The 18107-nt window shown below is 43.3% G+C and overlaps 1 protein-coding gene across 1 annotated transcript; it reads right to left on the bottom strand.

The window, feature by feature from the left end:
* Positions 1–542: 542 nt before the first annotated feature.
* Positions 543–14287, bottom strand: LOC100566580 (C-type lectin). Its single transcript, XM_062983434.1, has 6 exons — positions 14180–14287; positions 11615–11687; positions 6193–6287; positions 3728–3868; positions 3083–3197; positions 543–675 (listed from the first exon to the last, which is right to left on the bottom strand). The coding sequence occupies exons 2-6, from the start codon at positions 11679–11681 to the stop codon at positions 605–607; spliced, it is 489 nt and encodes a 162-aa protein (XP_062839504.1). The 5' UTR covers positions 11682–11687; positions 14180–14287; the 3' UTR covers positions 543–604.
* Positions 14288–18107: the final 3820 nt, after the last annotated feature.

Raw genomic sequence — 18107 nt, 5'->3', positions numbered from 1 at the left:
AAAATGAGATTCCTGGTTGGAGCCATGTTCCTTACCAGTGGCTTTATTGACTATTAAACACTCATACAGTATGAGCTCATGCTTACTGAAGTTCAGAAATGACATGCTCTTGTTGCTGTATTTCTTCAGGTGCCAGATATAATAAATTAAGATGGGAATTATATTGGGCCATCAGATCATCATCATCATCATCATCATCATGTTATTATTATTAGTCATCTGATGATAAAGGTGGTCCCAGTGGTGATCGGCACACTGAGTGCAGTACCTAAAGACCTTGGCCAGCACTTGAAAACAATCCATGCTGACAAAATTAACCATGAGCTAACAGTGTGATGTGGCAGCTAAAAAAGTCAATGGGATTCTAGGCTGTATCAATAGGAATATAAACACTATAAACCCCTTTCTCGAGTACCAAGGGGACTTTCTGATTTCATGGTTGTTCAGTGATTCGGAAATACTGTGAATGCAGGAAGAGAGAAAGAAAGACCTAGGAAAACTCTAGAGAATTTCTGGCAACTAATGAGAACACCCCACAATAATTTCTTTGAACAGAAGGATTTATTCACTTATTTGCTGTATATGAAATGACATGCTCTTGCTATTACAGCAACCTGGATTTGCAGAGATAGCTCTTGAAGATTTCACAGTTGGCATCATTGAGTTTCTTATAACCTGAAAGGAACAAAGATGAAAGGTCAGGGATGCCATTGATGCCAGCCACTTTTCATTTCATAAATATTGAGAATCCAGCGTGGGTTGCTGATTCTACAACTATGCCCACCAAACACAAATGATCCCAAACTCACTTCTTTGGTTCCTGGTAGTTAGATTAGAATATTCCCAAAGATAAAATTCCCACTACCCCATGGGTCACTTCCAAATCTGGGATTCTATTTTTCCTCCAAGGGACATCAATGGGTGCCTAGTTGCAAGGAGGAGGTAGCCAAGCGCAGGAGAAATGAAATATAGGATATAGGATAGGTGACACTTGGGTTGAAAACAGTCCATGTGAAAGGGATCTAGTCCAAATGACAAGGTCTAGTTTTCCCCAAACTCCACCAGTATTCACATTTGGACATACAGTAGAGTTCCGGTTATTCGACATAAATTGGTGGGCCGAATGTCGGATAACCGGAACTGACAGATAATAGGGAGGCCCTATTATCACTCCCGGCAAGCGGTTTAGGGAAGCCCCGTGCACGTTGCTGCCTAGCAACATGCACCGGGCTTCTCCAAAAGGCCGGCCTGGCATGTTGGATAATATGGTAGGTCGGATAACAGGAAATCGGTTAACCGGAATTCAACTGTATTGAGTATTCATGCCAAGTGTTGTGGCTCAGCTGGAACCTCAGATTGTCTCTGATGAGGATGATGGGATTCAGGTTCAGAATCAGGTTCAAAATGTCCCTATTGTAGAAGGTGAGGAACAAAGAGTGCAAGTTCACTTTCTCACAGCAGGGAATGATGTTGCTGATACTGAAACTAGCCATGTGCACATTGACTTGGAAAAGGAGGACAGTTCTCAGTCTGATAATGAGGCTCAGCACATTAACGAGCAGGCTGACCTTGATGGAACGGAATCTTCAGATCGAGCTGACCGTCTGGGATTCAGGGATCGGAGGAGTGTGAGAATCGCTAACAAGAGGGAGGTTAGAGGCCAGAGAAATGCTTTCATCTTTTGCAAAGGGTATTAAAGCAATGTGTTTGAAGACAAAACTTTGTCAAAGCAACGTTCATTTTACCAAAAAGCAAGCTCTCGTTTTTCCTAGATTATCTTACAGCCTATGTGTTCAGGTTCTTGGGACTTTGTCATGCTCAATTGGGACTTTGTTTATACCTTGTGATTTCTGGAACTATTCTCTAAGGCTGTATCTTCAATGTTCTTTCAGAACTTTACTTTTTCTTTTAAAGAACTTTTTTATCTTCTATTTTTTCTAATAAACTAAAAAGACTTCAACCTGTGTGCAGTTTGGTGTATATAGCAAGGTGAAGCTAATCTGAGGTGCAACACCAAGTTTGGTCCAGATCCATCATTGTTTGAGTCCACACTGCTCTCTGGATGTAGATGAACTACAACTTAAAAACTCAAGGTCAATGTCCACGAAACCCTTCCAGTATCTCTGTTGGTCCTGGGAGTTCTGTGTGCCAGGTTTGGTTCAGTTCCACCATTGGTGGAGTTCAGAATGCCCTTTGATTGTAAGTTAACTATAAATCCCAGCAACCACAACTCCTAAATGACAAAATTTAACCCCCCTCCAACCCCACCAGTATGGAAATTTGGGCCAAATTTGATCCAGTGAACGAAAATATATCCTGCATATCAGATATTTACATTATGATTCATAACAGTAGCAAAATTACAGTTATAAAGTAGCAACATTTTTTTTATGGTTGGGGGGTCACCACAGCATGAGGAACTGTATTAACAGGTCACAACATTAGGAAGGTTGAGAACCATTCATCTAAATTGAGGGAAGTCCTAGTCTCAATCTCTTCTGCTTTGGTCAGACTTCACCTGGACTAAAATCCTGGATCCAGCAAGTCAAGAAGGAGATGGACAAGAATAAGGGGTCCAGAGATGGACAACCAAAATGTTCAAAGTTCTGGAAACCACGAATCCTTATGAAGAATGGCTTAGGGAGCTCAGTATATTGGTCTTGGAGAAAAGCAAGGCTGTAAAGGGATGCGAAAGCTATATTTAAATATTGGAAAGAGGTCCCATTGAGGAGGGGGCAAGGCTTGTTTTCTACTGCTCCAGAGACCATGGGTTCAAATAGTAGGAAAAGAGATTCCATCTAAAGATAAGAGAAGAACATCTGGATGGTAAGAGCTCTCCAACAGTGTGATATGCTCCTGCCTGAGAGTCTGGTGGCATCACCTTCTATTGATGTCTTCCAGCAGAGGCTGGATGGCTGCCTGTCAGGAGGACTTGACTAATATCCTCTTACCTGGCAGAAGGGAGTTGGACTAAGTGGCCCTTGGGGTCTCTAGGATTCTGTGGCCATACATCTTTCAAACTATCACTGAGGCTTCAGAGTGTTCCAAGCCCTCCACTGCCATCCTCTGAGTCCATCCTCACCTTCCCCAATGGTTGTGTGGGCGCAATATTCCTTCCCGCCTTTGTTGTTGGGCTCCCCGATATTCCAAGGGAAGAAGGTCAGCGGAGTCCGATCCACCCAGGTCCATTGTCTGGTCTGAGACACAAAGCGACAAAAGAAGCGAAGGTATAAGCTAGAATCTGCTTAGTGACCTATAACTGAGTTTCTCCCTTTCTGCCCCGGAAGTGTAGTGGAGACTCTTTCTTTGAAGGCTTTTAAACAGAGGTCGGATGACCATCTGTTGGGGGTGCTTTGTATGCGATTTTCCTGATGGGGTTGGACTGGATGGCCCACCAGGTCTCTTCCAACTCTATGATTCTATTATTCTATATTTTGAACGAAAACCTGAATCAGTGAGTTTACCAAACAGTGTGTAGACAATATCAGATGCTTGCAGTTGGACTCTGCTGTGTTTTTCCTGCTTCTGGGACACTTGCTATTTAGCATACAGAAATTCAGGGAGGTCAAAATTTGGCAACTATAAATCATTTCATGAACCCTTCACTAAAATAACAACATCATCAAAACCAGAGATAAAACTCTGCTAAAAGACATATAACAAGATACACAGAGTTAACAATGGCAGAGGGAACCTGCCATTGTGGACCGGAGTCCAGGGCACTCACCCTCCGAGAGTCCTCCAACCCAACCCAGATGTCTTCCACGTCCTTAAAGTTGGCAACAACATATTTGGCCACCAAATCCCACTCAGATTTGGTTTGAAAGGAAGCCAGGTGGCCGTGTTTGCCATAGGTTTGGCAATCTATCTGAAAGATTATAAGAAAGGTGGAGAGATCTGGTTAAACGATAGGAAGAACATTGAGAAGTTTAGAGAAACCTCTTTGAGCCATGGTGGACTCTCCTTTTTTTTTTTTTTTGGAAAATTTAAGTGGAGCTCCTTCCCTGCCAGGGACACGTTTGCAGTGGACTACAATTAGTATTATTGTTGTTGTTGTCATCATCATCACCATCATCATTATCATTATCATCATAATCTGTGGGACACGAAACAGCTAACAGCTTAAAGAACAGTGCAGTTAAAAACCATTTAAAGGTAAATATTCAAATACAATTCAAGAATGCAATTAAAAGAAGATACTAGGGTTGAATGAAAAGTAATGTCTCCACCTTCGTAACTCAACAGATGGCAGTCCTGGTCTGAGGCAGGTCCTCGCTTGTTCAGTAGACTCTCCTCTACGGTTAGTTCCATTTGGCCGGAAGCCTTAGCATTGAACGGTTGTGTTGTTAAAGTGTGAAGTATGGAACCCTGCGCAGACGGGGAAGCCTTAGCATTGAACGGTTGTGTTGTTAAAGTGTGAAGTATGGAACCCTGCGCAGACGGGGAAGCCTTAGCATTGAACGGTTGTGTTGTTAAAGTGTGAAGTATGGAACCCTGCGCAGACGGGGAAGCCTTAGCATTGAACGGTTGTGTTGTTAAAGTGTGAAGTATGGAACCCTGCGCAGACGGGGAAGCCTTAGCATTGAACGGTTGTGTTGTTAAAGTGTGAAGTATGGAAACCTGCGCAGACGGGGAAGCCTTAGCATTGAATGGTTGTGTTGTTAAAGTGTGGAGTATGGAAACCTGCGCAGACGGGGAAGCCTTAGCATTGAATGGTTGTGTTGTTAAAGTGTGAAGTATGGAACCCTGCGCAGATGGGGAAGCCTTAGCATTGAAAGGTTGTGTTGTTAAAGTGTGAAGTATGGAAACCTGCGCAGACGGGGAAGCCTTAGCATTGAATGGTTGTGTTGTTAAAGTGTGAAGTATGGAAACCTGCGCAGACAGCGAAGCCTTAGCATTGAACGGTTGTGTTGTTAAAATGTGAAGTATGGAACCCTGCGCAAATGGGGAAGCCTTAGCATTGAACGGTTGTGTTGTTAAAGTGTAAAGTATGGAACCCTGCGCAGACGGTCGGTCAATGCAACTTAATCATTGTGCAGTCACTGAATTCTTGAGAGCAGAAGGTGTCACCCCAAAGGAGGTTCATCAGAGAATGCAAGCGGTTTATGGGGATTGTGTTGATGTGAGTCCTGTGCGTCGTTGGGCGAGTGAGTTTAAAGATGTTGAGGTGGGAACATCTGACTTGCGTGACAAACAAAGAGTTGGACGTCCTGCGACAGCAACCACTGAGTTTCACAAGCAAAAGGTTGACAGATTGATTCAGGACGATCGTGGAATCACTCAGAGAGAAATTTTGAGCATAATTGGCATTTCACAAGAACGTGTGGGTCACATTATTGCTTTGCTTGGCTGTCGGAAGATCTGTGGACGATGGGTCCTGTGAGACACTTGTTGCGGGAACAGAGTGTCGACTTCTTCCGTGACGGCTTCAGAAAACTTGTTCATCGTTGGCAGAAATGTATCCAATTGTCTGGCGATGATGTGGAAAAGTGAATAGTGGTAGTTAAAGAGCACATTCTAAGGATTATTTCTGTGTTTGATTTGTGAAAATATTCCCATCCAAACCCAAGTAGCGAAGGTGGAGGCATTACTTTTCATTCAACCCTTGTAGAACTTCATAAAAATATTTGAAAGCAGACAAGTTTATGCTGCAGCAAAGAAGCAGGAGGTCCTTTGAGCAAATCTACTCACTGCAGTTTGCAAGGACTATTTGCAATTTGACGCTTATTTTGTGTACACTCAAAAAGAAGCCCATGACATTTTTGTATTGTTGGCACAAAGCAAGTGGGAATTGTGTGTAGAACAGGCCCCAAATTGAAAAAATTATAATCAGTCCAAACACTCAAGAAACACGTCCTTTAGACCGCTTTTTCCTCATTTTCCAATATTTTCCCCATCCAAAATAAGAACAAAGTTTGTCATACATTATTTGGAAATTGAGAAAGTTAGAGGTTAGAGGTAGTAGATACACACATTAGCGTGGTTCCCCTCTGCACTTACAACTTTGACTTTTGGAGATGGTGGGAGTTGTAGTTTTAAAAAGACTTTTGGCTTCACTGCCAAAGAGTGCTGATGCCACACTGAAGTACAAATCCCAGGATTTGCTACGTAGCATTGAGCCATGGCAGTTAAGGTGGTGTCGAACTGCATTCACGCAACCGTGTAGATGCCACCCCAAGTCTTCCTTCTTACCTCTGCCTCTGGCCAGCTCAGTTTCTGGAGAATGACGCCAAAGCAAGAGTTCTGGTTTTGGATCCAGTTTTCAGGACAGACACCTGCTTCGAAGCCTGGCCACAGAGGAGGAAAACACATAGTCAAGAACTATAGAGTGTTCAAGGGAGGGAAAGATCAAAGGGGACATCTACTCATCACAGAATCATAAGAGTCATCTATATATATAAACTAGCTGTGCCCGGCCACGCGTTGCTGTGGCGTTGTCTGGTGGTGTTGGTGAGAACTTGTTGAGGTAGTGGTGGTATTGAATGTCTGTTGTATGGTTTATGTTTAGTATGCATTTAGTTATTTGTGTACTGTGAAAGTGGTGAGGATAGAGGGGGTCTATGTCCCTGTGTAGTATTGTATAAGGAGCCCCGGTGGCGAAGTGCGTTAAAGCACTGAGCTGGAGACCAAAAGGTCCCTGGTTCAAACCCCGGGAGCGGCGTGAGCGGCTGCTGTTAGCTCCAGCTCCTGCCAACCTAACAGTTCAAAAACATGCAAATGTGAGTAGATTAATAGGTACCGCTCCGGCAGGAAAGTAAGGGCGCTCCATGCATTCATGCCGGCCACATGACCTTAGAGGTGTCTACGGACAACGCCGGCTCTTCGGCTTAGAAATGGAGATGAGCACCAGGCCCCAGAGTCAGACATGACTGGACTTAACGTCAGGAGAAAACCTTTACCTTTACCTTTAGTATTGTATAGTATTTATACGTTGTCCATGTGTTGTGAAAGCTTGGGTTGTGTCCAGCTGCATAGTAGAAAGGGTTGGGCTGGATGGCCCCTAGGAGTCTCTCCAAACTCTTGGATTCTATGCTTCTATTATTATTATTATTATTATTATTATTATTATTATTATTATTATTATCATCTTCTTCATCATCATTATTATGTAGAGGCTGGATGGCCATCTGTCAGGAGCGCTTGGATTGTGTCCTCCTGCATGGTAGAAGGAAGTTGATCTGGATAACCCTTAGGGGTAACTCCAAACCTTAGGATTGTATGATGTTATTATTATTATTAGTAGTAGTATTAGTATTGAGAGGCTGGGTGACCATCTGTTGGGAGTGCTTGGATTGTGTCCTCCATGGCAGAGTTGAGTTGGAGTGGATGGCCTTTAGGTGTGTCTCCTAACTGTCTGATGCTATGATTCGATGTGTGTTATTATTGTGCAGATATTGGATGGCCATCTGTCAGGAGTGGTTGGATTGTGTCCTCCTGCATGATATAAGGAAGTTGAACTGGATGATCCTTAGGGGTATCTGCTAACCTTAGGATTGTACAATATTCTTATTCTTATTATTATTGAGAGGCTGGGTGGCCATCTGTTGGGCGTGCTTGGATTGTGTCCTCCATGGCAGAATTGGGTTGTTCTGGATTACCACAGTAATTATTTCATATTACAGTAGAATCTCACTTATCCAACATTCGCTTATCCAAAGTTCTGGATTTAGTAGTCAATGTTTTGTAGTCAGTGTTTTAAATTCATTGTGATATTTTGGTGCTAAATTTGTAAATCCAGTAATTACAACATAGCATTACTGAGTATCGAACTACATTTTCTGTCAGATTTGTTGTATAACATGATATTTGGTGCTTAATTTGTATAATCATTACCTAATTTGATGTTTAATAGGCTTTTTCTGAATCTCTTCTTATTATCCAACATATTCACTTATCCAACGTTCTGCCGGCCTGTTTATGTTGGATAAGTGAGACTCTACTGTATATTTATAATCTTATATCTGCTTAGAACTGGATTATATGAGGCCCCTTCTACACAGCTGTATAAAATGCACACTGAAGTGAATTATCTGGCAGCGTGGACTCAAGATAATCCAGTTCAAAGCAGATAATATAAGATTATAAATGGGTAATATAGCTGTGTGGAAGGGCCTTGAGTCTACACTGCCATATAATACAGCTATATAACCCATTTATAATGGACTTAATGTCAGGGGAAAACCTTTACCCTTTACCTTAACTACCACCAGTTCCTCAATACTTTATTTCCCATACCACCATACTTCGCCACAGCAACGCGTGGCCGGGCACAGCTAGTAGAATAATAAAGTTGGAAGAGACTACATGGACCATCTAGTCCAACCCCAATCCACCATGCAGGAAAAGCACAATCAAAGCCCCTCAGATGGATGGACATCCAGCCTCTGTTGGAAAGCTTCCAAGGAAGGAGCTTCTACCAGACTTTGAGGCAGAGAGTTCCACTGCTGAACAGCTCTTCTTAAGGTCAGGAAGTTCTTCCTAATCTTCAGATGGGATCTCCTTTCCTGTAATTTGAACCCATGGCTCCATTGAGTCCTAGTTTCCAGGGCAGCAGAAAGAAAGCCGGGCTGTGGCGCAGGGCCGGGCTGTGGCGTAGCTGGCTAGTAACCAGCTGTAATAAATCACTACTGACCGAGAGGTCATGAGTTCGAAGCCCGGGTCGGGTTAAGCCTCCGACCATTAATAGGCCCGGCTTGCTGTTGACCTATGCAGCCCCGAAAGACAGTTGCATCTGTCAAGTAGGGAAATTTAGGGACGCTTTATGCGGGAGGCTAATTTAACTAATTTACAACACCATAAAACTGCCAGCAAAACACGAGGAAAGAAATGAGGAAGTTCAGCCACTAGTGGACAGTGAAGCAACAGCTCCCCCTGTGGCCGGAATCGTGAAGCTGGAAAAATGTCAAAAATGCCTCTGAGTCTGTCTACTGTATGTTGTTTGTCTGTTGGCATTGAATGTTTGCCATATATGTGTTCATTGTAATCCGCCCTGAGTCCCCTTCGGGGTGAGAAAGAAGGGCAGAATATAAATACTGTAACTAAATACATAATAAATAAATAAAGCCTGCTCCATCCGCCTTATGACAGCCTTTCATATATTCATACATGGCTCTTACGTCTCCTCTCAACCTTCTCTTCTCCAGGCTAAAGAGACCCAGTTCTTTAAGATGCTCCTCAGAGGGATTCATGGTCCCCAGACCTTTGATCATTTTAGTTGCCCTCCTCTGGACACCTTCCAGTGTGATTCCAGGTGAAGAGGTCTGACCAAAGCAGAGAGGGCCCAGGACTTCCCTCGATCTGGACACCAGACTCCTTTGGATGCAGCCCAGAATTCCATTGGCATTTTTAGCTGCTGCATCACATTGTTGGCTCATGTTCAACCTGTTGTCCACAAAGACTCCAAGGTCTTTCTCACATGGACTCTTGTTGAGCCAGTCACCACCCATCCCGTATCTTTGCATTTATTTTATTTACAGTATTTATATTCTGCCCTTCTCTCCTTGAAGGGGACTCAGGCCAGAACACAATGCACATATACATGGCAAACATTCAATGCCATTATCTATATATATATAAAAGAGTGATGGCATCACGGCGACCCACAAAACAACAAAACTACAGGCCCCCCCAACCTCGAAATTTGACAACACAACCCATCATCCACGCCTCTAGGTTGATACAACAAAAAGAAAAGAAAAATAAAGTCCTAATTAGAGAGAGAGGAATAATTGCTTTTATCCAATTGCTGCCAGTTAGAAGGCTAAGTTCCTCCAACTTGGTCTCCTAGCAACCCAATAAAAAACAATAAAAAACACTAAAAAATTAATACAATAAAATACTATAATAACAGAAAATAACTAAAAATAATACGAGAAAATAATAAAATATAATAAATAAAAAGATAACTTACAATAAAATTAATTAAAAAATACAAATAACATCAAAGAAAAATTACTCAACAATTTTTAACCAATACCACCACCACTTTGCCACAGCAACGCGTGGCCGGGCACAGCTAGTTACATATAACACACATACAGACAGATAGTAGAGGTGATTCAATATTTTTCCAACTTCTGGCTTCAGGAGGTTATGCTCAATTCTGGCCACAGGGGGAGCTGTCGCTTCATCCACTATGACGCCAAGTCCTTTGATCGTAGTATTTCCTCCTTGTTCTTCACTCGCTGGCAGTTTTATGGTGTTGTAAATTGAATTAAATTAAGCTCCCTGCATTAAGCGGTCCCTAATTTCGCCACTTACAGCTGCAGCTGAATTCGAACTGCTTAGATGGATGTTAAGCTAGGCTATTAAACAGTCGGGAGCTCAATTCAACCGCGGACTTCGATCCCATGACCTTTCGGTCAGCAGTGATATATTGCTGTTGGCTATTAACCATCTCTGCTTAAGTTTAACATCTTACATTCATCCTTATTGAAATGTATATTGTTAGTTTTGGCCATTCAGTTCTTTGAGAATTCTTGGAGAACAGGAGAAGTCCCAGCAGACTGGAGGAGGGCCAATGTTGCCCCAAGAAGGAGGAAAAAGAAGATCTAAACCTTGATCAGTGTCCAGTCAGCCTGACAATCAATACCAGGAAAGATTCTGGAGCAGATCATCGAGGAGGCAACACTCCATCACTTAGGAAGCAAGTCATGCCAGGCTCATCTGATCTCTTTTTTCGATAGAATTACAAGCCTAGTAGACACAGGGAATGCTGTGGATGTAGCATATCTTTATTTCAGGAAGGCTTTTGTATAGCCACAATGTGTAAACCCTTGTGTTGGCTGGACTGCTGACCTGAAGGTTGGGTTGTTAACCTGAAGGTTGCCAGTTTTAATCCATGAGACGGGGTGAGCTCCTGTCTGTCAGCTCTAACTTGCGGGAACATGAGACAAGCCTCCCTGCAGGATGGTAACACATCCGGGCATCCCCTGGGCAACGACTCTGTAGACGGCCAATTCTCTCACACCGGAAGCAACTTGCAGTATGTTCTCTAGTTGCTTCTGACACAATAAAAAATAGTAAGGCTTTCAACAAGAAGGTTTGCATGACCTTTTTTCAAGCAAACTAGTCAAATGTGGGCTAGAAAATGCTATTATTAAGTGAATCTGTAATTGATTAGGTGACGGAACCTAAAGGGTGCTCACCAATGGTTGGATAAAAGACAAGAGGAAGAGAGGACAATTTTTAATAAATTAGATAATAGATTAGAAGATAATTAATCAGTAATAGGATTTATTATAGGGATATCTGTGTCTTGGGAAAAGAAGGGAAGGTGGATGGAAAAGGCAGGATTTTAACTCATCATTTATTGCTGTGCTGTAATAGTGTAATGTAATACAATTATGCATGTCTGTATATATGAAAAAGGGATTACCCATTGACCAAATGACTAAACGCTTCTCTTTCATTTTGTGTTATAAAATTTAAATCTTACCTTTTTTGGGTATGGTTTTAAGTGTATCTTTTTATATGTTTTGTGAGACATCTCAAGTCTTACAAAACAAGTAAAGATGTTGGGAAAGGAAATGGCATAGATGAGAGACGGGTAGGTTTATTCATTCAGAAAATGTGTTTCCTGCATAGAAAACTCAGCTCTGAGGATGTTATTTACCTCGAAAGAAGAGGCTGGTGATCAGGAAAGTGCAGAGGGAGAGGTGGAAAACCCTTTTTCGCGCCATTAGCACCTATGGAGAGGGAATAAACATATTGATAAGGTGACAGCAACAAAACACATGGTTAGATTTAATGAGTGGGATTACTCTTTTCCCCTGTAATGAATATATAACATAATCTCTCTCTCTCTCTCTCTCAATCTCTCTCTCTCTCTCTCTCTCTCTCTCTCTCTATATATATATATATATATATATATATATTCTGACCATTTCTGCCTTAAAGTAAACAGCGAAACTAAACACCAAAAACCCATGAAACTTGGCTACAAAAGACATCGTCATCCCCGCTGTGTTCAGACATCAAACCAAAAAAAAATTTCAAACTGGAAGTCATTCAAACACCCCAAAAACGAAAACTGCACTGTGCGCATGCGCGGGGTAGCCTCCACCCTTGGAAGACATACATGTATGAAAGGTAGCTGCGCGTGAGCATCCCAACCACCGGGCCGGCGGATTGTGTAATGTGAGGGAGGAGGACAATAGGCCTAAACAACCATATCTGGCAAGTGAACGAGGCAGAGGAAAAAAGGGTGAAGGAAAGCTTTCCCCTTTTCAAGCTTTTAAAAACTTATTTTCTTTGAATTCTGTCAGGGACATTGCTAAAAGGACATAGCGCGAATGCTGGCAGGAGAAGGGAGGGAGGGCGAACAACAACTCCCACAATCCCTAACCGGCTATTTGGGACAATGGGAGTGGTAGTCCAAATGGAGGCCCATTTCGTCAGACAAGTGCTTGATTGTGCTTTAAGAAACGGCCTCGCAGCCCTTCCGTGGGCGTCTGGTAAGCAAACTGATGCCCTCCGAAGGGCTGCGAGGCCGTTTCTTGAAGCACCATCAAGCAGTCCTCTGACAAAATGGGCCCCCATTTGAACTACGACTCCCACAATCCCAAACCAGGAAGCAGCCAGCCTATCATGCTAAAAGCCCATTAAATAACAAACAAGGTGACACATTGCAGCATGCATGTCTGGTTCCTAGCAAGGGAAATCCAATGCAAAACAACAACACCTCGCTCCAAGTGTTGCAACAATCTACAACCAGGACAGTGAAAACACACCAACACTATGAACACAGGGAAAACAGGGCCAGCTAACAGCTTCCAACAAACGATGGCAAATGAACAAAACCAAGGTTCCAGTATTAAAAACCAAAAAACCCAGGACATTAAATAAACAATAACACTTTGAACACAGAGAAATTCCACACAGGAAACAATCAGGAAAAATAATACAAAACAATATAATGTATATATCAGGATAACAAATAAAATAAAACCATCTGAAAACAAGGGAATTCAAGAAAGGAAACAATCAGGGCCAGCCAACACCAGCCAGCCAAGAATACCCCCACGGAGGAAGCAGCCAGGCTTCGAAGCAACAAGGCCATTACATGCTAATCAGGATGACATTGCAGCATTCATACTTTCCCCCAAAACACAAGATTTTGAACACCAAACATGGACAATACTCCACAGGGACATAAACCCCCTCTAGCTTCACTACTTCCTTCCAAACACAAAACAATAGTAACCAACACGAATAGCACTACAAAGCTTTGCATCAACAGACCCATCCAATCCTTATCTTCAATGAGGAGCACAGCCAAAGTGGGAGATCAAGTTTACCCAGAAACCAAAGACAACACTGAACCCAAACAATGTTCTATCAAGACCAAACTTGCGGGAGATAACAGACTTTAAGTACTACTAAGCAGGCATTATGTTGCAGTACACACCACAACCTTATGCATACTGAACATAAATACAAGAATATAACGTATATTAAATACCACCACTTCCTCAACAATTTTTTATCAACACCACCAGACTACGCCACAGCAACGCGTGGCCGGGCACAGCTAGTATAAATAAAAAATGTAATGTCCGTTTGTGAGGGACCTCATATCTCCCAAATTACTTCACCAACTGTTTCAAAATTCGGACTCAATGTAGCATTCAAACTGGCAAGTGTTTTAAGGCATTCACACACCTTCTATTACACATCTGTCTCCAGAGCAGCAGAAAACAAGCCTTTTCCTTCCTCAGTGGGAAATCCTTCCATATATTTAAACATGTCCCCTTCTCTCAGTCTTCTCTTCTCCAAGCTCAACATCCCTAGCTCCTTAAGGAATTCCTTATGGAGATTTGTGGCTTCCAGACCTTTGAACATTTTGGTGGCCCTTCTCTGGTCACCTTCCATCTTGTCTATCTCCTTCCTGAATAGTTTTGCCCAGGACTGGGCACATATTATTCCAGGTGAGGTTTGACCAAAGCAGAAGAGAGTTTTCTCATGATATCCCTCAATTTGGAAACTTATCTATGGATGCATCCTAAAATTGCATTGTCCTGTTTACTGCAGCATCACACTATTCAGCTTGAGGTCTTCTGAGACTCCTAGATCCCTTTCCCATGGACTGTTTCCAAGCCAAGAGTCACCCACCCTATACTTTTGGGGTAAAGTGCCAGTGAAGATGCCCCCTAAGAGAATGTCAATGTATGATACTTACTCACGTTATGTTCCTGTCTCCTCTCCTCTTATGTGAAATTAATGCTGCCCACCAAACACTCCTAAAGCATTTATATAAGATGGCTCCAAATGATGTGTTGACGTGCCTTTAAGCAGACCAGTTAGACCACAAAGCCACCCACACTCCCTTTCATTTTGGAAGCTCCCACACAATTGAGCAGTAACCCAGCAAGGAAGGGGGTTGAAAGAAACTCAAGTTAGGGATCGTAGGAAAGCAATGTATTCATTTTGTTCTTTTTAGATTATTGATAAAGGATGTTGGCTCCTTCCTGTCTTTGGGTGAAGAAGAATTAATAATGTTTGACACTGGTTTAACTGCCATTGCTCAATGGTTTGGATACCTGGGGGTTATATTTTGGTGACCCAACAGCACTCTTGGGAGAGAGGGCTAAATAACTTGCAATACTACAAATCCCTGGATATACCATTGCATTGAGGCATCATGGTTCCAGTAGTGTCAAAAGAGCATTAATTCCACAGTGTGGCTGCACCCTTAGATGACCCTCCATATGTTCTCCCAAGTTCATTCTCCACCGTTGCCAAGGCTGAAGGTACTATGAGTTGTAATTCCAGAACACCTGTAGTACCCCACAAATCCCAGTTTGCTGATGTGTTCACGGTACGGAGATGGCTTTGGTCGCCTTGGTGGATGACCTCCGCAGAGAACTTGACAGGGGGAGTGTGACCCTGATGGTTCTCCTGGACATCTCAGTGGCTTTCAATACCATTGACCATGGCTGGGGCGGCTCTCCAGAATGGGTATTGGGAACATTGCTTTGCATTGGCTCCGCTCCTTCCTGGAGGGCCGCTCTTGGTTGGTGAAACTGGGAGACTCCTGCTCGGACCCCTGGCCATTGTCTTGTGGGGTCCCGCAAGGTTTTATTCTGTCCCCCATGCTTTTCAACATCTACATGAAACCACTGGGAGAGGTCATCCGGAGTTTTGGAGTTGACTGCCATCTCTATGCAGATGACACCCAACTCTACTTCTCCTTTCCACCAAACTCCAATGAAGCCCCTCGAATCCTTGATCGGTGCCTGGCCGCTGTGATGGACTGGATGAGGGTGAACAAGCTGAAACTTAATCCTGCCAAGACAGAGGTCCTCCAGGTCAGTCATGTGGCCGATTGGGGCATAGGGTGGCAACCTGCATTCAACAGGGTCGCACTCCCCCTTAAGGTTCTGAGCTTGGGGGTCCTCCTGGATTCAGCGCTGATGCTTGAGGCTGAGGTGTTGGCGGTGGCCGGGAGGTCCTTTGCATAGTTAAAGCTTGTGTGCCAGCTGCAACCGTACCTCGTGAAGCCTAACTTGGCCATGGTGGTCCATGCCTTAGTTACCTCCAGGCTGGATTACTGCAATGCACTCTACATGGGGCTGCTTTTGAAGACTGTTCGGAAACTACAGTTGGTATAAAAATCTGCGGCCAGATTAATAACGGGAGCAAGTTATAGAGAGCGGTGAACTTTCTTGTTTAAACAGCTCCACTGGCTACTGATAAGTTTCCGGGCCCAATTCATGGTGCAGGTTATCACCTATAAAGCCTTAAATGGTTCAGGACCTGCCTATCTCCACGATCCCCAACTCAAGTCTTGCAAACTCATGAATCCATCCAATTCTACTCGTGTCAAACATAAGGACCAATCAGTCTTGTCATGTCATCTTATGTGACCCTCCAGATAGATGCTGAGCTCCAACTCCCATATCCTTCCTTAGTATACATTATCTTGACTAGAGTTGATAGGAATTGTGATGCAGTAACACCTGTAAGACTGCAGTTGGTTCTGTTGGATCAGGAGAGTGGGGTTTGGATTGAGACACAAGGCTTGTGGATAGGATGCCTGACATTTTAGTGTCCTTTAACCTTGTCTCAACCCAGAAGCACAAGTGCCTTTGGGATGACATTCCCATTATCCTCAGTCTGCAGGATGGATCACCCAAAGGGATGGGAGATGTCCTTCAGTACCATCTGGGGACCCAAACTGGGTAAAAACTAAAGAGCTCCGACTACTATGTAAATGATTATAGTTAGGGTTGTTGTATGTATTCCGGGCTGTATGGCCATGTTCTAGAAGTATTCTCTCCTGACGTTTCGCCCACATCTATGGCAGGCATCTTCGGAGGTTGTGAGGCAACACAACATACAGCCTGGAATACATACAACAACCCTGTGATCCCGGCCATGAAAGCCTTCGACAGCACGATTATAGTTAGCCGTCCATGGGTTCTCCATGCATGGATTCAACACAAATAAGGCCAATGCGGTCCTCAGGTTTGACAGCCCTGCTCTATAGCATGGCCAACCTCTTTTCCTATCATCTTCCACTTGTATAATTATTGTCTTTTGCAGTGAGTCCCGTCTTCTCAAGATCTGTCCAAAGAACAGGAGCCTCAATTTAGTCATCTTGACTTCCTAGAAGAATTCATGCTCCCTTTCCTATCAGATCTGTTTACGTTTATGGTAGTCCATGATGATGGTAGAATTCTTCACCGCCAGCATTTCAAATGAATTGATTCTCTTTCAGTCATCTTTCCTTCACCATCCACCATCATATCCACATATAGAAAATGGAAATCCTATAGTATGGAGAATTCACATTTTGGTATTTAAGGGTATACATCATAGTATTTTACACTTCTTTGGTTCTTTCGTGCCTAATTTTCCATGGGTATATCCACATTGTTAAAGGAATGCAGTTTGCCACCACTTTGACTGCTGTGGTTCAATGTTATGGAATACTGAGAGTTGTAGTTTTACAACTCGCTTAACTCCCACTCCCAGGATTGCATAGCATTTAGTCATGGCAGTTAAAGTGATGTCAAACTGCATTAATTCTGAAGTATGGCTGCATCTTCATCCTCTAAGAGAAGCTCCTTTGGAAGAAAGCTTGCCAAGAAAACACGACGAGACCTTTGTCTTGGGGTCTCCATAAGCCATAAATGACAGGAAGGAATCAGCCCTTGAAATCCAGACATCCAGGTGCAACAAGTGGGAGTCTGATAGATCCAAGTGTGCCATTCCAATGATGCCTTTGTACCTTGAAGTCTGCACAGTCTTCTTCTCATAATGTAACTCATTAAGCCTCCTCAATTCTTTTTATATCTCTCCCTCAGAATGAATGTTTATCTGCTCCTCCATTTTAACTCTTGACTTCTAAGGGGATATCTAGAATTAAAGCAATTTGATGCTTCTTGAACTGCCATGTCTCAATTCTATGGAACTCTGGGAGTTGTAGTTTTGGAAGGTCTTTAGACTTCTCTGCCAAAGAGTGCGGGCGCTCACCGAAATACGTCTCTCATTCCTTGTAGGTGAAATATAAATCCCAGTACCTACTACTCCCAAATGTCTAGGCCAATTCCGCTCCAAACCCACCAGTATTCAAATCTGAGCATATCAGGTATGCATGGCCAGTTTGGCCCAGACCCATCATTGTTTGGGTTCATAGTATTCTGGGTGTAGGTGAAGTATAACTCCTCTACATTCTCCAGTAAGAGTCACAATGTTCTGACTTGATGCAGGGTGAACTACAACTTCCACCATGTGGAGTCAATTCCCAAACTCCTCCAGGAAGTGTAGTTCTGCTCTGTTTGTTCTGCAGACAGATTTGAAAGGGAAGGGCAGTAGGCGGGGTCATGCAAATTTCACACCAATGGAGACCCCTGGGATGTGGTGGAGGAAAATGCAAAATCTAGGATGAAATGGTCCCCAAACGAAAGCATTCCTTGGGTGGTGGTTCGTAGTGTTTGGGAAGGACATTGGTAGGCTTTGGGCTACATGTTCATGGAGCTCGCTGTAACCGCAATGTCAGTGGAAAAGAGTGACTTGGTGGCTCCTCAGCACTGGGAACTGTAGCCTGTTTGTGGAGGCCGGAGGCTGGCTGTGTGAACGGACACCCGTGCCACATACACATA

The sequence above is a fragment of the Anolis carolinensis genome, chromosome 5, assembly GCF_035594765.1.
Source record: "Anolis carolinensis isolate JA03-04 chromosome 5, rAnoCar3.1.pri, whole genome shotgun sequence".
Taxonomy (NCBI): Eukaryota; Metazoa; Chordata; class Lepidosauria; order Squamata; family Dactyloidae; genus Anolis; species Anolis carolinensis.
This window is presented reverse-complemented; position numbering and strand designations above follow the sequence as displayed.